At 41.1% G+C, this 27808-nt stretch overlaps 1 protein-coding gene across 3 annotated transcripts in view; it reads right to left on the reverse strand.

The window, feature by feature from the left end:
* MRTFA (myocardin related transcription factor A) overlaps window positions 1-27808 on the reverse strand; it is a 202637-nt gene that overhangs the window by 86146 nt on the left and 88683 nt on the right. The window contains exon 1 of one of the 3 annotated variants that reach the window (XM_069586062.1): window positions 18561-19191. The exons of the other annotated variants lie outside the window; for them this stretch is intronic. Coding sequence (XP_069442163.1) covers window positions 18561-18606 — 46 coding nt within the window. The 5' untranslated portion in view covers window positions 18607-19191. Of the gene's footprint in view, window positions 1-18560; window positions 19192-27808 lie in introns of those variants that run through there. 3 annotated transcript variants of the gene reach the window in all.

The raw sequence follows: 27808 nt of genomic DNA on the forward strand, positions 1-27808 counted from the left end.
GTCCTAGGATCCTTGTAGACAGCCACCCAGAAACATTTCTCAAGGGATGCAAGGCTCCTTGTCATCACTCTTCCATGCCTCATGCAGGGTGCCTTGGCCACTACGTGAGGTCTATATCATCAGCTACGAGGACTCCTCAAGTGGAAGAAGGGACCGTCTATCCCTGACCATGAGAACTACTGTGGGAATGAGAGGCTGAGAGCTTTCAGAAGATGGTTATTTCTCAACTTCATTCCTTTGGGATATGTCACAGCCAGGAAGGGAGAAATTGGAAATAGCAGCTTTCACAAGCTGCCAAATCCATGTTCTAGTCCCAGGGGATAATTAGCCAATGAGGTTTTGCAGAGCTGATGTAATGTTGGCAGAAGCTAATGCTTTATGACTGAACATGTAGCTTCTTGATATGTAGCTACAGGGCTAAAAGGGATGACACTCTGGAAAGCAAAGAACGCATAACACCACCACTTAGCAATCTGCATCTTTTAAAGTAATTTGTAAACTTTAACTAATCTGTCTTTATTAAGAATAGTTTACAAAAGCATTTGTTAAACTATAAATTTTCTAAGCCTTATTTTATGTAACCCCTTTACTAGGAAAAGAAATTTCCAAACGCCTCCAAAGAAAACAGAAGATTTAGAAAGCCTACAGTAACAAAAGAAAGAAATTAGAAGAAAGGAAAGTTTTTCAAGGCAAGAAGTCTTTTGTGGTACTTTAGTTCCACTACAAACACACCAAGTTTAAAGCTGTCTGATGTCCTTATGAATTTCTGAAACTGAGTCCACTGAGACAAGAGCTTTCAGCAGCACCTTGTATCTCAAAAAACTTGTCAACCTTCACCTGCAAAAGCACTCTGAGAAGCAGGAGGTAAGAAATCAATGGGTAAGAAGCAAAAGTAGTCCAACACTGAACTCTTGGTTTGAGCCTGAGCTTTTAAATTTCACAATGAATCCTTGCCACTTACTAAAAATTGTTAACTCCTTTGACTTAAAAATACCATTATGATCTCACAAGGCCTGAGATAAAACTAAGCATACTAAAAAGAAAAAAAATTAAATCCTCTAATCAATTAGCCAAAACACAATGCTCCCGAATATGTACTAGCTCCTCACTCGAAGCAAGAGATGACTTCTGGTCCAGTCCAGGGCGGAAGTGTACCTAGTGATAAGAGATACAAATACTCTGTACGTTATATATGCTGACAATTTCACAAAAGCTGAGAATGACTTTTCTCAAAGTGAATGATGGAGAGGGAAGGATGGTACAAAAATCCTTGACCCTCTACATCTTATAAAGGAACTGACGAGTCATCCTTAGCGGTTACTAAGGATGTGCTTGCTCTTCAAGAAATACTTGGGTTAGAGACCCTAATACCAAATGTTCCAAGAGTGGCTTTCATCTTCCCAATGTCTCCAATATTTCATGTTAACTTCATTCACTCATTAATGTACATTTACACAGCAGCTACTACCCAGCAAACTAGGTAGATGCTAGATATAAAACAAAACAAAATTAATAATAACAGGTAAAATAAAATTAAAATTAAGATAAAATTAAAAGCAACAGGTAAGGCCTTCATAGAGTTGATGAAGTACTGAGGGAACCACACATTAATCAAACAGTCACGTAAGTAAACATATAATCTCCAAGTATAAATCAGGAAGAGAGGACGAGAAAGAATGGAAATAACCAGAGGGGAGGGGCACGGTAGAGGGGCATCTCTGAAACACCGAGGAAGGAGAGGTGAGGATGGAACCTAGAAAGCAAAAAAAGGAAAACGAGCAGGAGGTGCCACAGGAGCAGCAGACGGGGAAGATAAAATGAGCCGCGCACACTGAGAGACTCGCCTACTACTGCGTGAGTACAAATACGGACTTCAGAACTGGGCATCTAGGCTCTTCTGCTAAACTATTTAAGCTAGCACATGACCCTACGCAGGGGGCCACATGGTTTTCTAGATTCTCGGACACTTTTCACGTACCGCCTAGGAAATCCAAAGAGTACATCAAAAAATAACTTTTTCCTTCAAATTTATCAAGACTTTCTAAAAACATTCGTACTAACCACCTCAGTTGAGATTCAATATAATAAATTCAGTAACACTGAGTCAGCTGACTAAAAGCCAAGCTGCAAGGGGATCTTTAGCATAAAACTAATGGAAGATTATTTGCAAACATCTCATGGACTGACTTAGCAGATATAAAACCCAGCTGTCAAGACGTTCTGAAAGCTCTGTACTACAGAGTTCAGAAGAAAAGGGGGAAAGAGATAAGGGACCTTTTTTCTTACCAGAGTTAGCAAGGACCTTCACATGGAAAATGTTTCCACTCTAAAGATATACAGGTTTAAATTTATTTCCTACTCACAGAAACCATTTGCTACATCGGAAAAAATTTCTAATGCACGTTTATGGCAAGACATTCAAGAGGTTTTGCTTAGTTTCAAACATATGACGCTGGTTTTGGCCATGGGTGCAGAGTTTGAAATCTTGCTAAATGCAATTCAAAATAGCATCCTTTCTAATCCTCATGAACAGGTACAAGAAACACTGTTAAAAAGAGGGAAGCTTCAAGGCAAAGGCTAGGGCTTGTATGAAGGGTTAAATGTAGGGGGAAAAGGTGATCCTGATGTAGAGAGGAGATTTAGGACAAGAGCATTTAATTCAGATATTCAAAAAGAGGAAAAGGTCAGAAACGTGTTTAACAATTATGTCACACTGTGCTTAGGGTGGGGGAGTGGAGGATAAAGAGGGAGGGAAGACGGTAAAAAAGACAGGTAGGCTGTGTAATGGAAGAACAGGACAAGGAACCAAGACAAGCCGGACAGCCTGTCAAGAGGTAACACAGAACACTGTGGCATAAACGTTCACATGGAGACAATACAATGTGGTGGTAAAGAGCACGGGTTCTGAAGCCAGGCCAGCTGCGTGCAGCAGTAGCTATACCACTTACCAGGCGTGCGGAAAGATTCCTTATCTACTTTAACCCTCAATTTCGTCATCTGTAAAGTGGGATAATAAGAGATCCCATTTCATACAGTTGTTGCAAGAGGTATTTAATACACGTAAGGAACTTGGAACACCGTCTGGCACGTGGGAAATCCCACGTAAGCATTAGGTACTATTATTTTAAATATATTTCTATATTTTTGCTGGAGTTTTTTTTACAAAATCTATGTAGAATTCCATACTCTATAAATGTGTTTCTTATATTCAGTGGTTTGTTGTATTTTCCTGTGTGGTCTCTAGTAGTTTTGTTTTGTTTTTTCCTTTCTTCTATCAAGCCACATATGGGATGTTTGCAAAAATGTAAAACAATGACACTATCTTACTAATTTTTATTTTAGAAAATACAGCTATTTTTCTTAAAACATGTTATTTATGGTAACATACTAATGGGTTTCTTACTGAAGTATAGCTGATTTACAATAAGTGTTGGTTTCAGGTCTACAGCCAAGCGATTCAGTTTTACATATACATTTTCAGATTATTTTCCATTACAGGTTATCATAAGATACTGAATATAATTTCTGACCTCTACTAGATTTGGTTTTAAAATATAAGTCTGTCTTGCCTATGCTAAAGGGTAAAAGTAATTTAAAAATCCCTTCACCTGTGGAAAATTTTAAATGGGGAAATACTCTAGCACTGGATTTGGGCATGGTCAGGCCCAAGAAGAGAGTGAGAGTGAGGGAAGAAAACCTTAGGGAGAAAGCTCAGGAACCACGTACAGGGATGCTTTTGCTAACTTAGAGACTGTCTTCCACAACGGTTCTCACACCTTGGAGGTTTCTGTGGAATAAGGCACACTTGCTGATAAGAGATCGGCGAGAAAGAGGTGATGGGGATGGGAGAGAAGTTCATACTTGGGGTTTTGCTGTGTTTCACCTGTTTTAAGCGCTACCTAGCAGTGCTGCCTCCTTTTCTCCTTTTGGCTTACTTCCTCCAAGAGTAATTTTAACTCCAACCTCCTGGTGCCCCAATTAGCCCAGGGCAGTCCAGAGTGTATGAAGGTGAAAGGCAATCAACCTGATTTGTTATAGCCAATGGAACATTTTTCTGTTGTACATAAAAGGAAAAATGCAACAATAGCCAATACAATGTTCCATAAACTTAAAAAAAATTTTTTTTAGAATAATCACACCCACTCGTAGGTGTTGAAAAGCAGAGCAACAGAATCATGCAAGTTCAAAAGCACAAGAGCATGGTCTGAATGAAAATGATCAATCTAATTTCACTGTGTAAACTGACTAGATGGAAAAGGGAGATAAACGTTAGCAACAGAAGTCAGAGTCCCCAAGTTATTTTTTTTTAACAACTGTTCAGTTCAGTTCAGTTCAGTCGCTCAGTCGTGTCCGACTCTTTGCAACCCCATGAATTACAGCACACCAGGCCTCCCTGTCCATCACCAACTCCCGGAGTTCACCCAAACTCTTGTCCATCGAGTCGGTGATGCCATCCAGCCATCTCATCCTGGGTCGTCCCCTTCTCCTCCTGCCCCCAATCCCTCCCAGCATCAGAGTCTTTTCTAATGAGTCAACTCTTCTCATGAGGTGGCCAAAGTATTGGAGTTTCAGCTTCAGCATCATTCCTTCCAAAGAAATCCCAGGGCTGATCTCCTTTAGAATGGACTGGTTGGATCTCCTTGCAGTCCAAGGGACTAAGAGTCTTCTCCAACGCCCAGTACAAAAGCATCAATTATTCGGCGCTCAGCTTTCTTCACAGTCCAACTTTCACATCCATATATGAAGAGAAGAGAAGCAAAAAGCAAAGGAGAAAAGATATAAGCATCTGAATGCAGAGTTCCAAAGAACAGCAAGGAGAGATAAGAAAGCCTTCTTCAGCGATCAATGCAAAGAAATAGAGGAAAACAATAGAATGGGAAAGACTAGAGATCTCTTCAAGAAAATTAGAGATACCAAGGGAACATTTCATGCAAAGATGGGCTCGATAAAGGACAGAAATGGTCTGGACCTAACAGAAGCAGAAGATATTAAGAAGAGGTGGCAAGAATACACAGAAGAACTATACAAAAAAGATCTTCACGACCAAGATAATCACGATGGTGTGATCACTCACCTAGAGCCAGACATCCTGGAATGTGAAGTGGGCCTTAGAAAGCATCACTATGAACAAAGCTAGTGGAGGTGATGGAATTCCAGTGGAGTTATTTCAAATCCTGGAAGATGATGCTGTGAAAGTGCTACACTCAATATGCCAGCAAATTTGAAAACTCAGCAGTGACCACAGGACTGGAAAAGGTCAGTTTTCATTCCAATCCCAAAGAAAGGCAATGCCAAAGAATGCTCAAACTACTGCACAATTGCACTCATCTCACACGTTAGTGAAGTAATGCTTAAAATTCTCCAAGCCAGGCTTCAGCAATATGTGAACCATGAACTTCCTGATGTTCAAGCTGGTTTTAGAAAAGGCAGAGGAACCGTGTTAGCCTGTATTAAAATAGAGTTTTAATGTAAATGTGACTTTAAGCTTTAAACAATCAAAGATAATGTTACAAGTTTCTGAAATCAATGTTATTGAAGTTTAATCTAGATACAATAGGCTCCCGAATTTTAAGCACACAAGTTCAATGCCTTTTGACAAATGTATACACCTGCATAACCACTATGACAATTAAGAAATTTGACATCTCCCCTTGCCGCGCTCCCCGAAGTTCTCCTATGTTCTTTTGTAGTTATCTTCTCTTTCTAGTCCCAGGCAACAACTGATAAGCTATCTGTCAGTCTAGTTGCTGTACAGTCACCAAGTCCTGTCCAACTCTTTTTTCCTTAGTTTCAAACACAGGACACTGGTTTCAGCCATGGGTGTAGAGTCTGAAATCTTGCTACACTGCAATTCAAAATAGCATCCTTTCTAATCCTCGTAAACAAGTACAAGAATCACTATTAAAAAGAGGGAAGCTTCTAGGCAAAAGTTAGGCCTTGTATGAAGGATAAAATGTGGGGGAAAGTTCATCCTAATATCAGTCCAATTCAGTCGCTCAGTCGTGTCCAGCTCTTTGTGACCCCAAGGACTGCAGCATGCCAGGCTTCCCTGTCCATCACGAATTCCCAGAGCTTGCTCAAACTCATGTCCATCCAGTCGATGATGCCATCCAACCACCTCATTCTCTGTCATCCGCTTCTCCTCCTGCCTCCAGTCTTTCTCAGCATCGGGGTCTTTTCCAATGAGTCAGTTCTTCACATCAGGTGGCCAAAGTATTGAAGTTTCAGCTTAAGCAACAGTCCTTCCAATGAATATTCAGGACTGATTTCCTTTAGGACTGACTGGTTTGATCTTACAGTCCAAGGGACTCTCAAGAGTCTTTTCAAAAGCATCAATTCTTCAAAGCTTAGCTTTCTTTCTAGTCCAACTCTCATATCCACACATGACCACTGGAAAAAACCATAGCTTTGACTATGACATCCCAATATAGAAAGGAAATTTAGGACAAAAGCATTTAATTCAGATATTCTAAAATAGGAAAAGGTCAGAAATGTGTGTAACAATTACGTCACTCTAGAGAAATCTGCAATTTGTTCTCAGACTGACTTTTTAATTGTGATATAATTCACATACTATTCAATTCACTCAAGGAGTAAAACTCAGCAGGTTTTTATATATTCCTGTAGTTGTACAACCAGCACCACTAGCTGGTTCCAGGATATCTTCATTGCCCCTAAGAAATCCACATCTATTACCCGTCATTCCTCGTCACTGTCCCATCCCCCACTACCAGGCCCTGGCAACGACCAATTTATCTCTGGATTTGCCTATGCTGGACATTTCACATAAATGGAATTAAATAACATGTGGCCTCTGTGCCTGTCTTCTTTCACTTGGAATGTTTTCAAGGTTCATCCATTAGTATTTCATTCCTTTTCATTGGAAGGATATACTACATTTTGTTCATCCATTCATTAAGTGACAGACATTTGAGTTGTTTCCACTTGGGGCTTTTTTTTTTGTAACTTTTCATTTTGTATTGGGTACAGCCAATTAACAATGCTGTGACAGTTTCAGGTGAACAGTGAAGGGACTCAATCATACACACACATGCATCCACTTTCCTCCAAACTCTCCTCCTTAGCCCTGTGGCCTAAGGTTGCTACGAATGCTTATGGATGAGTTTTTGTGTGGAGCAATGTTCTCAATTTTCTCAGGTATATACCTAGGAGGAGAATTTTTAGGTTATACGGTAATTCTGTTCAATTTAAAAAGATGCCAAACTGAGTTATCTTAAACTTTTTTTTAAAGATGATACTACATTCCCACCCATTTGTAAGAAATAATTTAGAGATCAGTTTATCCTTCACCCAGTTCCCCTCGAGGTTAATAGCTCGCAAAACTATACTGCAACATTACAACCAGGATACTGACACTGCTACAGTCGGGATACAGAAAATCCCATCACTGTGAGGGCCTCCATGGCGACTCTCGATGGCCACAGTCACTTTCCTCCCAGCATCTCCCCTGCTTCCCCGGTGGCTCAGCATGTAAAGAGTCTGCCTGCAATGCAGGAGACACAGGTTCAGTCTCGGGGTGGGGAAGATTCCCTGGAGAAGGAAATGGCAACCCACTCCAGGATCAGGGACAGAGGAGTCTGGCAGGCTATACAGTCCACGGGGTCACAAGAAATGGACAAAACTTAGCGACTAAACCACATCAGCATCACCCTATCTAAGCTCCTGACAGCCATCTATCTGTTCTCTATAATTCTGCCATTTCAAGAATGTTATACAAATGGATTCACATATGTAACCTTCTGGGATTAGGTTTTTCACTTTCCATGATTCTCTGGAGAGCTGTTCAGGGTATTTTATGTATCAATGGTTTACTTCTTTAAAAAAAAAAAAAAAAAAGATTGTTTTTCTCTTTCACCTGTTCACCTCCAAAACAAAGTCAATAAAAATAAAGTATCTGTTGGAACAACACTCCTCAACTTTAATATGCACCTGAGGATCTTGTGAAAATAAAAACTCTGAATACCCGTCTGAGGTGGAGCCTGAGACTGTATTCCTAACAAGTTCCCAGATGATACAGATGATGCTGGTTCTTGGAACACACTTTGAGCAGCAAGGTGTTAGAAGTGCTAGCAAGGTTGCAGCATCTGTTTGGATAGCCTAATTAATGTTCACACCATAAATTTTCAATACTCTACACAGCCAAATATTTTATCAATTAGTCTTATGGCACTGATTTGAGGAATATAATCTAAATGTTTCTCCTAAGAAAATCAAGGTCAACTTAATTAACACTCAATTCTTCAGCATAAGTACTTCAGTTCCTATCTACAAAGCAAAGATGAGGCAATATGAGTTTGAGCTTTCGGACAAGGAGTAGACGGATTGTCAAGAGGATCCTCACACCTACCCTAAAGTCAAAGAAAATATATTACAGAAATGTACTTTCACATGGTTAAAACATTTTATATCACCACCATTATTTTATGCCTAAGAGAACTCAGTTTTCTTACCCATCAAAAAAAAAAACAGAAAAAAATTAGTGTGTTTTGTAGGCCATCAAAACTTCGGAAAGGTTCAGCGAATTGTAAGTTCATATGCAAAGAATCTACAGCTCTGGCAAGAATAACAAACACTGAAGATAAATTTCAATAAATCTTACAAAGCAGAAACAAAGGCAAAAGATATAAAAGCAATTTATACAAACTAGACTGGTCAGACAGAACAGCCTAGTGGGATGGAGTGCCTCTTTAACATTCACCGTTTGGTAGGTGGACTGCTTTGAAGACAGAGGTCCCGAATCAACAAGACAAGCTCCTGATCCAAGACACTGTACATCCAGCCATCTTCTGCCTCCCTCAACTACCTACGTGCACATGCTATTTAATATGAGCTTTATTTTAATACACAACAGAAATATATGCTTAAGATATAGGAAAACAAAGAAGAAAGAAATCCCACTTAACCAGGGACAGCTATTAATATTCTGAGGTATATCAACCCTATAGCCATATAAATGGCAAACATTTTCTCACATCTTTTAAAAAACCTATGAGTGTCTTAGTACCGATTATGTGACTGTATCGTAAGTTATTTACCCAGTACTCTACTGCTCAAGTGTAGGTTGCTTCTGTTTTTGTTTTTTCTATTATAAAGAATACTGCTATGAGCATCCTTATATATAAATCTTACATATCTTTACATATCTTTTAAAATATGTTTAGAACAAATTTCCTGAAGTATTTCAAGGTTAAAGAAGGTGTTTTTTTTTTAATTTATGAGTTGTCAAATATAAAGTGACAACTTGTGACAAGTTGTCAGAATATCCAGGAAGAAATAAAAAACTACCTGCATCTAATAGTATTCAAAATCCCAACAACAGAAAAACAACCACAATAACATCAAAAAAAAATATAGCATTTATTATATACCAAGAATTGTTAGAAGTATTTTACACATGTTAAATCATTTAATACTTACAACAACTTCCTGGGGTTGGTGCTAATACTATTAGCATTAAAAAAATAAAAACAGATGTAGCCAGCAACAGGCACAGAGAGGTTAAGCAATTTGCCCAAGATCACACAGCTAGCAGAGCTTAAAATAAGAGACAACTTGGATTTCAAAGTCTATGCTCTTAAAAACTATACTATCAAAAAAAATAAAAATAAAAAATAAAATAAAATAAACTATACTATCCTCAACCTTTTTGACATCAGGACTCTTTTCTTACAGTTACTGACAATTTTGAAGAGCTTTTGTGTATATGAGTTACATCTATTACTACTTATCATATGAGTTAAAACTGAAAACATTTAAAAATATTTATTCTTTAAAAATAGCAATAAACCCACTACATGTTAACATATTTTTATGAAAAAATACACTTTCCAAAATAAAAAATAATAGCAAAAAGTATCATTTTATCATTTATTCTTGCAAATCTCTTTAACATACAACTAAGACAGCTGAATGCTCATCCCTGATACTGCATTCAAGCTGCTGGGATATCATCATACCACCATGCACGTCTGGAAAACCACACACCACACTCAGGAGACACCCAGAGTGAAAAAGGCAAATAACACGTAAGCATAAACATGCATGCCCCCCCCAGCGGCTCAGCGGTGAAGAATCCACCTGAAGTGCAGGAAGTCCAGAAGACTCAGGTTCCATCCCTGGGTCAGGAAGACTCCCTGGAGGAGGGCATGGCAACCCACTCCAGTATTCTTGCCTGGGAAATTTCATGGACAGAGGAGCCTGGCGGACTACGGTCAATGGGGTCGCAAAGAGTTGGACGTGACTGAAGCGACTGGGCGCTCACACCTAAGTATGTAAACAGCTTCCAGCTCGCATCCACTGAAGAGGTCTCAGGTGTGCCCAGAGGTCCCGAGAGCACATTCTGAAAACCACCATGCCAGCTACTGCAGTGCATGCTACACAGGATACCTGGAAGACAGGTTTTCAGGAACATACTTGCCTAAAACATATTCCAAAGTTTTCGGTAAATCATTTATTCAAGAATTATTGAGTGCGTCCTATGCAATGGGTACCTTTATAGGTACTGAAAACACAGTAGGAAACAAGACAGAAAAATCGTCTACTTTGAGGTATTGTTTTCTAGTAGGGAAAGACAGCAGTATCCAACAAACGAATAAACAAATCACATTAGTCAGGCCTCCATATCCACAGGCTCCGCGTCCACAGCTTCAGCTGCACACAGAACAAAAATATTCAGGGAAAAAAAAATTCAGAAAGCCCCCAAAACCAAAACTTTAATTTGTGGTGCAGGCAACTCTTTATATAGCATTACCCTCGCGTTAGGTATTGTAAGTAATCCAGACATGATTCGAAATGTGTACAGGTTACATGCAAATACCCTACCATCTTATACGAGGGACTTGCACATCCATGGGTTTTAGTACTGGGGGTGGGGGTGGGCTGGAACCGATTCCCACCAAGGGATGACTGTATTCTATCAGATGGCAAGCAGTATGAAGACAAATAAAAGCAGAATGTTTAAAAACAGGGTAGTCAGGGAAGGCCTAACTAAGAAAGCGACATGGAAAAGAGTTACGAAGGAGGTGAGGGAGCAGACCATGAGGCTACCCAGCCGAGAGTGTTGCGAGCAGGAAGAATAGCCAGCAGGCAAGCCCTGAAACAGGAGCACTGCCCAAGGTCTGCAGGGACAAGTGAGGCTGGCACGGCTGGGCCAGCAGCGGCAAGGGAAGAGGAGGCAGAGGGCAGCCTGAGAGGAACAGGGCCGGGGCTTGAAGGCACTATAAGGACGGGGGCTGCGTCTGTGACTGAGAACCCGGGGCAGGTTCTCAGTGAGCAGGGACACAATCTGACTTTCATTTTACATGGAACACATAAGCGAGCAGTGTTTCAAGTAAAACACCTAAATTTAAACGTATTTTCCATCTCTTACTGTGTGCCCTGAAGCCTCTCTGAGCCTCAGTGTTCTACTCTACAAACGAGAAGATACAGATACCCCAAAGTTGTTGAGACAATCAAATAAGATATTATATATAAAAACACTTTAAAATTATGACACACTATAAAAATTTCACTGCTGAGTTTATTTTCACTATGTAACTGCCACAGACACCTCTTTTCAAGGCCCTCTGTACTCAGACTGCACCAGACTGCTGCTGCCACCCCACTTACGTGCCTGCCCTGAGATTAAGTGTGCCCCAGCCCCTAACAACATGAGCTCAGCCTGACACTGCCCTTTGGCTTGGTGAGAGCAAGGCAGAGAATGTTGTTTTTTGTTGTTGATGGCAGAGCGGGAGGTTTTTAATTTTTTCCCCCTTGTTAGTATAAAGAAAATCCTTTCAAAAATAATGCATGTGGTAATCATAAAAGTGAAGTTCCAAAAAAAACAAGACTGTAGGAGACTCATCTTTATTTAATTTGGCACAGCTGTAATAAAGCTAAAACTGTGGTTCATGGTCTTGACAGCCTGCCTCATCCAAAAGGAAACAAAAGGGAAGAGAAAAGATAGAGACACACAGATGAATTCAAATTCCTTTGATCTAGGCCTCAACTCTAAGGGGACCTCGGATAATTTAACAAGCCAGAGAAAGGGCAGTAAGATGTAGTCCAGAATACGGATGACAGCATCGGTCTGTCTGCCTACCTGTCTTCTGATATCACCATCAAGGTATGAGATCATCAGCCAGGCCAGAGAAGGCAAGGCAAGAGGGAGGTCCACCAGGGTACCGCAGAGCCTGCAGCATCTGCCTCCACTTCCCAGGGGCAAGAGGTGGACACCCAGGCACTGGATTTTATCACCACCTCTTAAAATGTGAGTTAATCTGAGTAGTGATAGAAACCCACGATGGAAAAACCCAAAGAAAACCAAGATCTCTGGGGAAAATTATAAACAATCTCCTACATTAAAGGTTTCTGATGGTTTCTCTGTATGTTTTAGAAAGAGTACTGACATGGGAGTAGGTAAATGAATTTTCCTTCTGTGTAAGCCACTAGTTAATCATGTGACTACAGGAAATAAATTAACCTCAACCGGCTAATTACCTCGTCTTAGTTCAGTTCAGGCGCTCAGTCGTGTCTGACTCTTTGCGACCCCATGGACTGCAGCACATCAGGCCTCCTTGTTCATCACCAACTTCCAGAGTTTACTCAAACTCAGGTCCATTGAGTCAGTGATGCCATCCAACCATCTCATCCTCTGTCTTCCCCTTCTCCTCCCGCCTTCAATCTTTCCCAGCATCAGAGTCTTTTCAAATGAGTCAGTTCTTCATATCAAGTGGCTAAAGTATTGGAGTATTCCTCATCTTAAGGGGAGGACAAAAAAAAATACCTAACGTTTCCTTCAAGCTCTAAAATTCCTTGAATATAAACAAATCTATCTATATAGGTATGTGTATTTATATATATATTTAAAAGCCTGAACTAATATTTAGAGTATTAGTAGAGTCAAAAGGTAATTATTGCTGTAGGTTCTGGAGTTTTTTACTCCAGAGTGATGTGAACCCAAACAGATGGTTCCTTTAAGCACTAACGTATCACCAAAAAGGGCACAAGTTGTCTGCCCATCGATTAACTTTATTTTTATGAATTACTACTCCTCTCACTCTAACCCACACTATTATAAAATATACAGGTCAGAGACAAACTGTAATGATCAGAGAACTAGAAGTTAAATAAACACACAGGAATTAAGTGTACAGAAATCAAGGAAAGAGAGAGTAAGCAGACTGAGGAAACATTTTTATATGGTAGCATGTATGCTTCCCTGGTGACTCATACAGTAAAGAATCCGCCTGCACTGCAGGAAACCTGGGTTCGATCCCTGGGTTGGGAAGATCCCCTGGAGGAGGGCATGGCAACCCATTCCAGGATTCTTGCCTGGAGAATCCCCATGGACAGAGGAGCCTGGCAGGCTTCAGTCCATGGGGTTTCGAAGAGTCAGACACAACCGAGCAACTAAAGCACATGTATACGGTACACACACAAAAACTTCTCAGTTCAGTCGCTCAGTCGTGTCCGACTCTTTGTGACTCCATGAATCACAGCACACCAGGCCTCCCTGTCCATCACCAACTCCCGGAGTTCACTCAGACTCACATCCATCGAGTCGGTGATGCCATCCAGCCATCTCATCCTGGGTCGTCCCCTTCTCCTCCTGCCCCCAATCCCTCCCAACACCAGAGTCTTTCCAACGAGTCAACTCTTCTCATGAGATAGCCAAAGTACTGGAGTTTCAGCTTCAGCATCAGTCCTTCCAAAGAAATCCCAGGGCTGATCTCCTTTAGGATGGACTGGTTGGATCTCCTTGCAGTCCAAGGGACTCTCAGACGTCTTCTCCAACACCCAGTTCAAAAGCATCAATTCTTCGGCGCTCAGCTTTCTTCACGGTCCAGCTCTCACATCCAGACATGACCACTGGAAAAACCATAGCCTTGACTAGACGGACCTTTGTTGCCAAAGTAATGTCTCTGCTTTTTAATATGCTATCTAAGTTGGTCATAACTTTTCTTCCAAGGAGCAAGCATCTTTTAATTTCATGGGTGCAGTCACCATCTGCAGTGATTTTGGAGCCCAAAAAAATGAACTGTTTCCACTGTTTCCCCATCTATTTCCCATGAAGTGATGGGACCAGATGCCATGATCTTCATTTTCTGAATGCTGAGCTTTAAGCCAACTTTTTCACTCTCCTCTTTCACTTTCATCAAGAGGCTTTTTAGTTCCTCTTCACTTTCTGCCATAAGGCCAGTGTCATCTGCATATCTGAGGTAATTGATATTTCTCCCAGCAATCTTGATTCCAGCTTGTGCTTCTTCCAGCCCAGCGTTTCGTATGATGTACTCTGCATATAAGTTAAATAAGCAGGGTGACAATATACAGCCTTGACGAACTCCTTTTCCTATTTGGAACCAGTCTGTTGTTCCATGTCCAGTTCTGACTGTTGCTTCCTGAACTGCATACAGATTTCTCAAGAGGCAGGTCAGGTGGTCTGGTATTCCCATCTCTTTCAGAATTTTCCACAGTTTATTGTGATCCACACAGTCAAAGGCTTTGGCATAGTCAATAAAGCAGAAATAGATGTTTTTCTGGAACTCTCTTGCTTTTTCCATGATCCAGCGGATGTTGGCAATTTGATCTTGGTTCCTCTGCCTTTTAGAAAACCAGCTTGGACATCTGGAAGTTCACGGTTCACATATTGCTGAAGCCTGGCTTGGAGAATTTTGAGCATTACTTTACTAGCGTGTGAGATGAGTGCAATTGTGTGATAGTTTGAGCATTCTTTGGCACTGCCTTTCTTTGGGATTGGAATGAAAACTGACCTTTTCCAGTCCTGTGGCCACTGCTGAGTTTTCCAAATTTGCTGGCATATTGAGTACATCACTTTCACAGCATCATCTTTCAAAAATGTTTGAAGGTACGTAAAGTTAAAAGCAAACTAACAAAAGTTTTCTAAGGGACAAATCGAACAGGGTACTGAGAGGACTTCCGTGTGTATCGTGCTGCATTTCTCAGGCTGGACACTGTGTCCATGGGCCTATGTGTTCTATATACCCTTGTAATATGTTCTCTGTGTATTCCTTCAGAATTACAGGGTATCCCAAAAGGAGAAGGGGGCGGCAGAAGATGAGATGGTTAGATAGCATCACTGACTCAATGGATATGAATCTGACCAAACTCCAGGAGATAGCGGAGGACAGAGGAACCTGACGTGCTACAGTCCATGGGGTTGCAAAGAGTCAGACACGACTCAGCAACTGAACAACATAATCATAATGAACTTAAATGAGGACTCCGCTGTTTTGTGGAGCAAAACGTCTCTGCCGTCCCAGTCTCCCAGCTTCCATCCCTTTTCCCTGAGGCACTCACTATTACCAGCTCCTTACAGTCCTTCCAGACACAGCTCACGTGCAGACAGACACATCCTTCCAGAGACAAGAGGGGGAGGCGGGTGTAGGGTGTGGATGGAGTGTGTTGTCTGTGTGCACGTGAGTGGGTGGGAATGCGCAGATATGCCCACAAGAGAGATGGAAAAAACAGACTGGCTCCCTAACGGGGCCTCATCACGATCAGGTGTACGTCATGCGATCACACATACCCAAGAAACCGCTTCAGTCCTCTTCTCTACACAGACACCCATCCCCTGTTGCAACTAGTACAGAGACCGTGTCGGCTGTATGCAGGGACAGGGCCTGCCTGATCAAAGCCTCACACAGTAGCTTGTCAAGAGCCAAGCCCCAGCACTCCTTGGTTCTAAAACACACCAGAGCCAATGCTGTACCCCAATATCCCTTAGTCTTAGCTCCAGAAATCCCAAATGTCCATCTCAGATCATTAGCTTTCTCATCACGCTGATCTAGATAGGGTTCCACACCGGTGACAGGTGCTTTAATCCTCTACTTGTGTCTTGATGAGAACACCTGGGTTTAGCAGCACCATCACAGGCTGACAGACAGGGCACAATGCACATCCTGAGATGCGAAAAGAACTCCGGTTTCGAGAGCTGTGCTTTCACGTGCTGTGGGCAAGGGCTGGCTAAGATACCAGATGGCGGTTAGAGGCTTCATGTCTTAATACGACAACAGATCTTAAAACACTTCGATGAAATCTTGATTTAAAAGGCTTACACCTACTTATTAGGGGAGGTATGTCAAATCAGATTTCTTCATTTAAAATTAAAAAACTACATGTCAGGAGCCAACACACAGATGAATATACTGTATTGCTTTTGAGAAGCTAATAATCTAATTAGGCAGACAGGAAAATGATAATCAGTCTACACTGTAAAGGCGGTGCTGCAGAAACAGAGAAGGAAGGGCTGATTCTATTGAGAGAGGAGTCACAAAAACACTGCAGCTAGACTGGATCTTAAAGGGTTAGAAGGAGACCGCCAGCAGTGAGGAGGATGAGCGTCCATACGTAAGTATGCCTCACCCAAATCTCCAAGCTCCAAACACCAAATGAAAGCTGATATAAATACACAGTGTACCCTGGAACTTGGCTATAAAATTCAGTATCTTAAAGTTTAACTTAGGGTAAAAATCTTATATCATGAATCTTGTCTAAATTGCTTTTATTACCTTAAGCATTTCATTAAACAGTAGTTTCACCTATAAAGCCTATATTCATGGCAATCCAAATACTTCATGCCTGGGAAACTCACTCACAGCCCACATAGATAGTATAAATTTTGTCTTTACTTTTTTAGAAAAAAAAAATGACAGGCCTTTTTTTTTTAAATTAAAACTTCATAAGAGATGCTTTTTCATTTCCTATCATAGATACGCCTGTCATTTACTATTACAATCCAATATAATGGCTAGAGCACCAGAAGAAAACAGCAACAATTCCACAAAGCAACATGGTGCTAAGGTTTTAGAACATTTAGGAACCACAAGTACTAGAGATATCAGTTTGCTATTAGTTCTTTCTATACCCAGTTTCTCTACTTTTATGAACATACACAAAAGGAAGAGGTTCGCATACATGATAGTCTCTGCAGACCTTCCATTCTACCTGTATCCAACACCCTTGTCAATTTCACCCACACTTGTCTAACATACTACTATCCTTTGAAAGTTTTATGAAGTAGCTGGTCCAACAGATGGGTGGCTAGCCCTACCCAACATATGTCATTGGAAAAACGGCTCTTGGGCAAGACAAGAAAATACTAAGTAAGCCCCTTTCTCTACTCAGCAAGAACAGCGAGACCCCAGCTCAGAGGAAAGCAAACAATCTTTTACCCTTTATTAAGAAGTTACTGGACTGAGATGATCTGTAGGTAACAAGATGAATAAAGAAGGGAGAGAGAGTCCAAAGGCTAGCTTGTACACCCTAAAATAAAATATGCCCTTGCCCACATAGAGCAGAGAACGAAGATACAGAGCAGTGGTAAGAAAATCTGAGTCACTTTAACTGGGAACTGTTTCATCAAAGACAGATGGGAAACGTTCAGATAAGCACACAATCTTGTTTAGAACACAAAGCTCAACAGATCTGTGGGAGGAAAAGGAAAGGGACTTGGAATGCACAGCATATATGAACAGAAAGACTCCACTAATACATGATTCAGTCAAGGTCATCCATAAAACCAGTAGCGGTGCCTTTCCTTTTTGTCCATACTCTGTCCTCAAGCGTAACCTGACAGCATCTGATTCGGTCTTCAGACGGATATCTGTGTCTGGCAGCATAACACCTAAGTGCTCCCCAAGGAGAGCAGTGAGACCAGTTCTGCCAGCACCAAGGAGTCTCATTTTCCTTTGAGTATAAAGGCCAGTGGATGGGAAGAGGTTCCCAAATGCCACTTGTATGAATCTTTCAAGACAGTCTCTGAAACAGGAAAACACTACAGGCTGCATTTTAGTCGAAGTCTAAAAATAACCAAAGAACATTCTCTATTTTTAGATATCTTACAAATTTAAGGACACGGAAAGTAAAAGAAATTATTAAAAACAAACTGGAATTTTTTTAATGTTTTTAAAGACACTTTTGAATTGGGAAAACTGTTTCCAAGAGGAAGAACCTCAAACACCCTGCATTCCTTCTGCTGACCGCCTCCTTGCTCCAACTTCCTTCATCCTCAAAACTTAAAAGATTTCCCAACCCTACATGTTAACAAGAGCATCCCTCAAAGGACCAAAAGATGATACAGATAGAAGGTTTACCACAAAAGAGAAATTATAGCTAAGGAAAAATGTTAAGACAAGCTTTCACAGAGTCATTTAAAAAAGAGTATAGATTAGTGATTAAACATAGTACTGTTCAAAACAGCAAAAACAATTTAATTATATTAAAAGCAGCACCACTACAATAACAAAATACCTAATTAAAGAAGACAAGTAGCTTTCCCTTCCATGTCTCCTCACTGAGCAGTCTTAAGATTGATAAGCATCTAATCCAAAGCTATGTCTGAATATCTAGAATTTGCAATCAAGAGAAAATTATAATACGTTTTACAATAAAAATCTGAAAATGCAGTACATTTACTGGACAATTTATATTTACCCTCCCTCTGCCCTCCTCCTCATCTCCATCCAGCCCTAGTGCCAATGTGCCCAGGGTTTTTTAAGAAACCTAAGGCAAAAAGGATTTGCAGGAAATATGGGAATTACCGGACTGTACAGCCATCATTAACATCTCAGGTTCCAGTAGCGTCATGGCAGATTCTTCTCAGAAACAACAGCCCACAGATATCATGAAAAAAAAAACTCAGTCACAGAAGAGGTTGTCTTCAGAGGCTACCGAAGCTTTCATAAATTCAGTCTCACACCTTATGTTCAAATCAGACTGTGAGAACTCACTCCTCTTCTGAGTGCAGTTACCAATTCATCCACCCTTCACGCAAGTCAAGATGGCACAGAGCTGATTTACTGCCGACAGGAAACCAACAAGCACTCAAGTTAAGACACATGAAGTGTGGTTAGAGCAGTAACAAGCTCCTCCCCTTGCTGTCTGGCTCTGGGGGAGGGAAGAGAGGTACAGAAAGAGACCTTCAGAAAACAGATCAACTGCTTTTTTGTCTTCCTCTCCTTTCAAGAAGAGAAGATGAGGTTTTGTTGAAAACCTTAGTGTAAGGGACTCTGCTGCTAATGCAGTTTAGGACATAATCGGAACAACTCAATCTTATGAAAGACAGAGCCCGATTACTGACCCACGAGTGGGAGAATGGATGGGGATGAGGCATATATAAACACATACACACAAATAAATATGTCCTGTGAGTTATTTTCTGAAAAAGCGTTCCAATGGCTTTCTCATCTGTGATATTTATAGATAACAGGCTAAGGAAGTTGAATATTTAACTACAGAAGCACAAATATTTCTCCACCCCCTCTCCAATTAAAATATCTGTTTCAAAAAGTCATCTGAATACATTCCAGAGCTATAATCTGTCTTTTCAATCTGCCAACCCCTTAAAAGAGCTCCTTACTTGCGCCTGTGTAAGACATGGGCTGTGTGAACAGACAGCTTACTGATGTTATTTGACTCTTCTAACACGCTTTACGATCTGACTGGATGTTTGAAACCCATATGAAGACAGTTACAGAAATAAGAATTTCCCTTTCCTCATAAAGAAATGTCAAGTCATTTTCCACTAGCAAAGAGCAAGATCTGAATAAATACGAATGTGGACATTTTAACCTTTCATCACAAAAACGAAAAGAAACTAAAACCCTGTCAAATTATAGCAATTTACATTTATCCAAAATTAAAAACATTCATTCCCTTCACAGCACATTTTACTGATAGTCTTAATAAGGATAGTAAGATGTCTTTTAGCTTATCTGATTGACTTTAAAATAGCTGAAAACTAGAAATCCATTTTTGGTATGGTTAACCAGAAGGCCTCCGTTTTTCTGGTTAAGTGACAGCCTGTATCTTAAAAGCCTACTGGGGGAACCAAGCCCAGCAAATGCCTTAATGCTCACATAGTCACACAAATGATAAATGAAAGTGCTGAGAGGCCTTAAAAGAGAAAACAGTCTCAGAATGACTGAGGGCAATACTCTGTTACTAGAAGAGAGTGAGCAATGCAGATTTGGGGTGGGGGAGTTTGTGGAAGAGAAAAAAGACTTCCTTTCTTTCCCACTCCAAGAACATCATGTTTAAAAGAAAACCCAGGAAAGCTCTATATAGAGCTGTGGGAATGACTCAACAGGCAACGGAGCGGCAGCCACGCTCTGGGAAGAGAAGCATTCTCACTGGCCCCTTCTCTCCACCAAGCTCTCAAACTGTCTTATGAAAAATGGGTAAATTCTCTGGGCAGAGGTTACCAACAAAAGGAAAAGAATCCCGAACAGCTTGAGTCATCCCTGTGTCCCTACGTGGGCTGGACAATTTGCTACGTGAGGGTTTTTCAAACGAGACACGTTCTCACAGTTCTGTACTTACAGGAAAATAAATACAAACTTTAAGATTCCAGCAGAGAAGATGGTAGGAGGGGCACAGGGCCATTTCCCTCCTGCCAAAACTTTTCTCAGAATGCAACAACTGTCCATATTCCAGCCCCACAGAGATACAGTGCTGACGGTCACGTGCTGGTAGCAACATAAACCATCACAGCAACTCCACAGTCATTTATTTCATCTGCACTTTGGGATGAAAGGAGCTAAACAAAAAGTTTTTAAAACAGAAATCCAAAAACTTATTCTTAAAAAAAAAAAAGAAAAAGAAACCAGTAAGCAACATCATCTTTGCCTACTGCTAGGATTTTGCATTCACCCCGAAGACTAACAGCACAGCTTGAGACTCACTGGGAAAACTGCATTTAAAACAGGCGTCACAATTCCTAAACTCTGAACCCAGCTTCTGATCCACTAATTTTGGGGCAATTTAGCAAAATTTCATAGAAAGGGAGCTAGGGTAAACTTGGAAAAGGTCTCTGCACAAGTGAACATGATTTTCAAGTTGATGACACCAAGGGAATGAAGGGTAATGATCTTAATTCCCAATAAAATAAAAGCTCTTCTGCTTTTAATCATAACGCTCTAGCTAATTAGCACAAATTTCACATGGTCTACAGTCTCTATTACTCCACTCTGAAGGGACTTAATAACTGCAGGATAGTAAATACAGTTTACTTATGAAGCTGTCCCACCCACCACCAGCTCCCCCAAAGGCCTTTAATGTTCATAATCAAGAGGAACTAGACAAGCTCTTATCCTACCTGACTTTCCTCCTGGATCTGTCATGGTTTCCATACTCTTCCTGAAACTTCCTATTGCCTTGACTGCCTTTAAAAATCCTCTCTCGCGGACTTTTCCTCTCAGAATTCTAACTGGCTCCTCTCTCTCTATCCCTCTCAGGGGCAGCCCTTCCTTTCCTCTTGTACACATTCTCCCGGGGCAACCTCAGCCTTTCTTAGGTTTACCACCACCTACATACTGATCTGTATCTTGCTTTGTCTTTACCTGTAAGCTACCAACCATGCACTGCCACCTGGCTTGGCTGTCCTAAACTCAGCATGTACAAAAGCAACCTTGCAATACCACTGCTCCGCTCCAGCTCCACAAGATACGGCACTTCCATGTGCCATCACTCAGCGGACAGTGCTCAGGTTCTAAACCATCAGCTTGGACCCCTCCCTCCCTCCAGCCCCGAACATTCAACTTTAACTATCTTATAACTTATTCCTCAAATCCATCTTTTTATCTTATAACTTATTCCATTTTTTTGGTTCCACCTCTACAACCAGAGCTTTATTTTAGGTCTCTAACAGTTCTTGCCTGGAGCATAGTAACAGCTTTTTAAAAACATTACGGAACAGTGCGAACAAACACAAAGCAAGAAAGAAAGGAAAATAAGCAGCTTCTGTACCTCATCAGTTAGCTTCAAAATGTATCAATACATGCTTGCTCCCCCTAGCACCCAGCCAATTCTGGATCACTCTGGAACCCTCAGGCTTCCCAGGTGGCTCAGTGGTAAAGAACCCACCTGCCGATGCAGGAGACCCGGGTTTGATCCCTGGGTCAGGAAGTTCCCCTGGAGAAGGAAATGGCAGCCCAGTCCAGTGTTCTTGCCCAGAGAATCCCATGGACAGAGGAGCCTGACGGGCTCCATGGGGATGCAAAGAGTCAGACACAACTGAAGCGACTTAGCACAGCACACACACTCTAGGCATCATCTAATTTCATCTTTATTCTAAATCTTGAAGAGAAGAACTATTTCCTTAAATAATTACACTACCATTACCACACCTAAATTTTTAAAAATTGTTCAATATCATCCACCTATCCAGTAGATGTTCAAATGTTCACTCCTATCTCATAAATTCTTTAGAGATGATTTATTCAAATCAGAGTCCAACAGGGCAACATACTGCATTTCATTAATATGTCTCTTACGTCTCTCTTTTTTTTGCCACACCACCCGGCCTGTGGGATTTTAGTTCCTTGACACGAGATCAAACTTGGGCCCCAGGCATTCCGAGTCCTAACCACTAGACTGCCAGGGAATTCCCTCTTAAAGTTCTTTTAATCTACAGATTACTACTTCCTCTTTTTCTGTACTTTATTTGTTGAAAATAACCAGATAGCTTCCCCAAGTTTGGGCTTTGCTAACTGTATCCCAAAGATGTCATTTAACATGCTGTTCAATCCCTCTATAGCCAGTAAATTAGGAGTTAGATACAGAGTCATGATCCAACTCAGATTCAAGTTTCTCAGCAGAATATTTCACAAGTGGCAGTGTGTACTTCAGCAACAGCTTCTTAACTGTACTCCTTCTCCCCAGCCTTGCCTCAATTAAAAAACATCCTTGCTACCAACTGACTCTTTTTCATCCTTCAAAACTCAGCTTAACTGCTGCCTTCTCCAGAAAGCCTCTGGATCACACCCTCCACAGATGTGCTAAATACCTCTCACTGACGCTCCCTAAGAACCTGTGCCCAACTCTATTACTGCTCCTTACCATGTGGTTCAATGTCTCTGTGTGAACAGAGCTCACACAGCGCCTAAGGCGGGCCAGTATTCATAAATGTATGCCAAATGGAATGACAAGCCCTATTTATCTCAGCAAATTCTAACAGCATGGGAGAAGTTCATAACAAAAGAATCCCTACCTACCCAGAAAAGGCAGGTGGTCTGCTCCAATTTTCATTAGAACACATGCTCACGTGCCATTAACTAGAAACCTTACACGAGGAAGACTGAAATTACCCACAGTACTGAGGCACAGGGTTAGCATAAAAGAGGACATCCACAATAAAAACCTCAGGGATGTTAGCTGCTAACAGCAACGCAAACGCTCAAACTGGAGGCCATGAGGAGGAGAAACCAGAGAAGCAGAGGGCCTGGCTCACCCAACAGACCAAGCGATCCTTTAGGCACTGACAGCGAGCAGATTCACTAACAACTGGCATCAGTTTCTACAAGGGAATGGACTATACACAGGTATACACAAAATTAAGAATGCCTTTCTGTGATCTCTGTGGGATTTCAGAACACAGAAATGTAATCTTGTTCCCACGTCCATTTCTCCCACCCAAGTACCAACCAGGCCCAACCCTGCTCAGCTCTGTAGATCAGACGAGATCCCATGTCCATTTCTGATTTGGTTCTCACAAGTATTTGCAGGAGTTTACTGAGGTTCAGCTCTACAAAGAGCGTCATCACACTTAATTTTTACAGGCTCCAACCAATTAGGTCTCCCCCAGACACCTGGTGTTGGGCAAAGTGAAAACACCCAAAAGATAACAAAACCCAACACCCAGACAAGCTGTTACAGGTTCTGGGCAGCTTCCACTTGCTGTGAACACAACACACTACTGATGAAAAACCCAGCCAAGACCCGTCAACCTGGGAGGCTCACACATTACCACAGGTATGCTATTCCTCAGCCTCAGAGCAGACAAAGGCTATCCCTCCAGCTAATTCTTCAAGGGACAGTCAAGGTTAAGGAGTATGATAGCCATAAATATAAGCAGCCAGCTAGCTTATTTATATGGCATGTCGGAAATATCGTCATCATGTATGGTGTCAACGCCAGTGAAGGCACAAACACAGGATGAACCGCATGCCACCGTCTCTGCCTTTGAGGAGCTCATCACAAAGGCAGAAAATCTCTAACGAACAAACAAAAGAAGAAACAAAGAGTCGAATAAATAAGAGCACAAACAAAAAGCTAAACAAACATAAAAGCAGCAGATCTCTGGATACCAGAGATCTGGATTGCTCCTTAAGGGAAAGATGATGTGAGCTGGCTCTTAAAAGTCACCAGCTTTATCAGTTTCTTTTCCAGTTCCCAACTCGACACACTTGTATACCCATGAATCATAAAATAATACAGCCACAAGAAACCCAGTTTTGACCAAATCCAGCCCCTTATTCGGAGAACTAAGAGTGAGAGACATGTAAGAAACCCTTCTTTCAATTCCTGACCAGTGGTTCCCAGTCTGTCACTTGAGTACTTGTGGGAGAACCTTAAAAATGACATTTTAGTGAGAAAGGAACGGTCCAGTTAGTAACAGATGGAATGGTCAAAAATGATGACAAACACTTGGGGAAAGATTACTCTTCAATAATTATCAAAGAAATACAAACTGAAATGAAAACATTTCAACAATCACATCAGCAAAGTCCTTCCCCAATAAGACTATCAATGCTACTAAATGAGCCAGGCACTCAAACAGGGTTGACAGACGTGTACACTGGTGGGTCGTTTTGGCATGGAACAAGACAACGTATTTCTCAAGAACTTCAATTGTTAATATGACCTAGAAGGCCCCTTACTACCTACTTACTTCACATCACTTTCTTTCTCTCTCCACTGACAGAATGATATTTGTTCAGTTCTTCCATTCCAAGTTTTCCCCAGAACCCTTGTCCCAGACCCCTATCCCCACCTCCTCCTCTCCCCCAGTCTTAACTCTTTCCTTAGATGGGCCACACACTACTTGTGCTTCGGTTATCAGTCTAAATGTCACTTCCTCAAAGAGGCCTTTCCTGACCACTCCCACCCTCCCCCCAAATTAGAACCATCACCACTGATTTGCTCTTCTATATGACATCTTCTGCTTTTTTCCCCCAAGCACTTCCCAAAATTTCTAACTATGAATTGGCTTGTATAATTGTTTAATCTTTCTCTTTCACTAAACTCCGTGACAATGAAAACCTTATCTTGTTCCTTATTTGCTGTCCAATACTGAGCATACAGGTGACGCTCACAAGTCACTAAATTTTTTCAGTGTTAAAATCGTCAAATTCTTTAAGCCAGTATTTCACTTTTAAGGAAATGAATAACTCAAAATGCAGAAAGACTTTAAAAATGTTCATCCAAATATCAGTGTAAGTGCAAAAACAAAAAAAAATGATTCCAATGTCCAATGAGTGGGGAAATTAACTCAATGATGATACAGAACATAAGTTTTACACATAATGAAAGGCTGCTTATAAAAAAATATTTCAATGACTGAAAAATCTTGAGTTACAATGCTAAATGAAAAAAATGACAGTTGAGTCTACAGTACTGCTGCTGCTGCTGCTAAGTCGCTTCAGTCGTGTCCGACTCTGTGCGACCCCATAGACGGCAGCCCACCAGGCTCCCCCATCCCTGGGATTCTCCAGGCAAGAACACTGGAGTCAGTTGCCATTTCCTTCTCCAATGCATGAAAGTGAAGTTGCTCAGTCGTGTCCGACTCTTAGCGACCCCATGGACTGCAGCCCACGAGGCTCCTCCATCCATGGGATTCTCCAGGCGACAGTGCTGGAGTGGGTGCCACTGCCTTCTCCAGTCTATAGTACTAGCTCAGTTATTTTTCAAACATACATTTAGAAGAATACCGGGAAATAAACCATGTGCCAAGAGGAATTTTCTCTGGGAGACAGGAGTTAATCTTCTGTGTGCTTGTTTATTTTGAGGGAGATTCTACCTAGTATCTGTTTCCCAGGTGCCTAGCACAACATGTGATGAATACTCAAGAACGGGAAATTGATTATCTCTCAGTACTGAGATGGAACAGGTTATGAAATTCTCTAAGTCACATTACAAAGAGAACTGCTTAATGAACTAACAATCTTAAGATCAGGGCATTTTTCACACTGGCTAATCTAAAAAACCCTTAACAACCAGGCTTCCTGAGGAACCTAAGTAACAAAACTCCTTTCTCCAGGAAAATAATATAAGTTGGATCAGAAACTGCCCACTCAAAACTTTTTACTTTTCCCAGCAGTTAATTAGCACCTCCTGTGCAACACTAAAGCCTGAAAGGGCACAGTGTACCCTTGAAGGAAAAAAACAACATTATCTGCCTTTTTTGCCACAGGCTACACCTATGGAAAACAAATGAGTATTTCCCAAGTTTTACACAAAGGAGAAAAATCTATGAAAGGGGAACAAATGTGTCCTTTATGAACGTGTCCTTTTCACTCCCATTCTATTCTGTTCATTTCTCTTTACATAACACTTCTCATTCCACCCAGCAGAGCCTATAAAGATACGTACAAACTTATACCTGTTATTTCTTCCAGAAAAATACTTGGGATCAGCAATAGCACTTAGAAAGTAAAAAAAAAAGTTAAATGATACCGCAACAGTATTAAAACATACAAAACTTTAAAAACTAAATCTAACAAAAGATGTGTAAAACCACCACACAGAAAATTATAAATACCTCATTAGGAGATTCGGAAAATATAAATAAATGGAGAGGGAATTCCCTGGTGGTACAGTGATTAAGACTGTGTGGCCACAGGACTGGAAAAAGTAAGCTTTCATTCCAATCTCAAAGAAGGGCAATGCCAAAGAATGTTCAAACTATCGCACAATTGCATTCATTTCATACGCTAGCAAGGTAATGCTTTCAAAACCCCTTAAGCTAGGTTTCATCAGTTTGTGATTCAAGAACTTCCAGATGCACAAGCTGGATTTAGAAAAGGCAGAGGAATCAGAGATAAAATTGCCAGCATCCACTGGATCATAGAAAAAGCAAGGGCATTCCAGAAAAACATCCATTTCTGCTTCACTGACTACGCTAAAAACCTCTGACTGTGTGGATCACAATAAACTGTGGAAAATTCCTAAAGAAATGGGAATACCAGATCACTTTACCTGTCTCCTGAAAAACCTGTATGCAGGTCAAGAAGTAACAGTTATAATCAAACATGGATCAACGGACTAGTTCCAAACTGGGAAAGGAGGACATTAAGGCTGCATATTGTCACCCTGCTTGTTTATATGCAGAATATATCATGCGAAATGCCAGACTGGATGTATCACAAGCTGGAATCAAGATTGCTGGGAGAAATACCAACAACCTCAGATATGCAGATGATACCACTCTGTTGGCAGAAAGTGAAGAGGAACTAAAGAGCCTCTTGATGAGGGTGAAAAATGAGAGTGAAAAAGCTGGCTTAAAATTCAACATTCAAGAAACTAAGATCAGGGAAGCCAGTCTCATCACTTCATGGCAAACAGAAGGGGAAAAGTGGAAACAGTGACAGATTTTATTTTCCTGAGCTCCAAAATCACTGCAGTGACTGCAGCCATGAAATTAAAAGATGCTTGCTCCTTGGAAGAAAAGCTATGACCAACCTAGAGAGCATATTAAAAAGCAGAGACATCACTTTACTGACTAAGGTCCGTATAGTCAAAGCTATGGTTTTTCCAATAGTCATGTATGGATGTGAGAATTGGACCACAAAGCTGAGCACCGAAGAACTGATGCTTTCAAACTTTGGTGCTGGAGAAGACTCTAGAGAGTCCCTTTGACAGCAAAGAGATCAAACCAGTCAATCCTAAAGGAAATCAACCCTGAATACTCATTGGAAGAACTGATGCTGAAGCTGAATCTCCAATACCTTGGCCACCTGATGTGAAGAGCCAACTCATTGGAAAAGACCCTGATGCTGGAAAAGATTGAGGG

Source organism: Ovis canadensis, chromosome 3 (genome assembly GCF_042477335.2).
Source record: "Ovis canadensis isolate MfBH-ARS-UI-01 breed Bighorn chromosome 3, ARS-UI_OviCan_v2, whole genome shotgun sequence".
Taxonomy (NCBI): domain Eukaryota; kingdom Metazoa; phylum Chordata; class Mammalia; order Artiodactyla; family Bovidae; genus Ovis; species Ovis canadensis.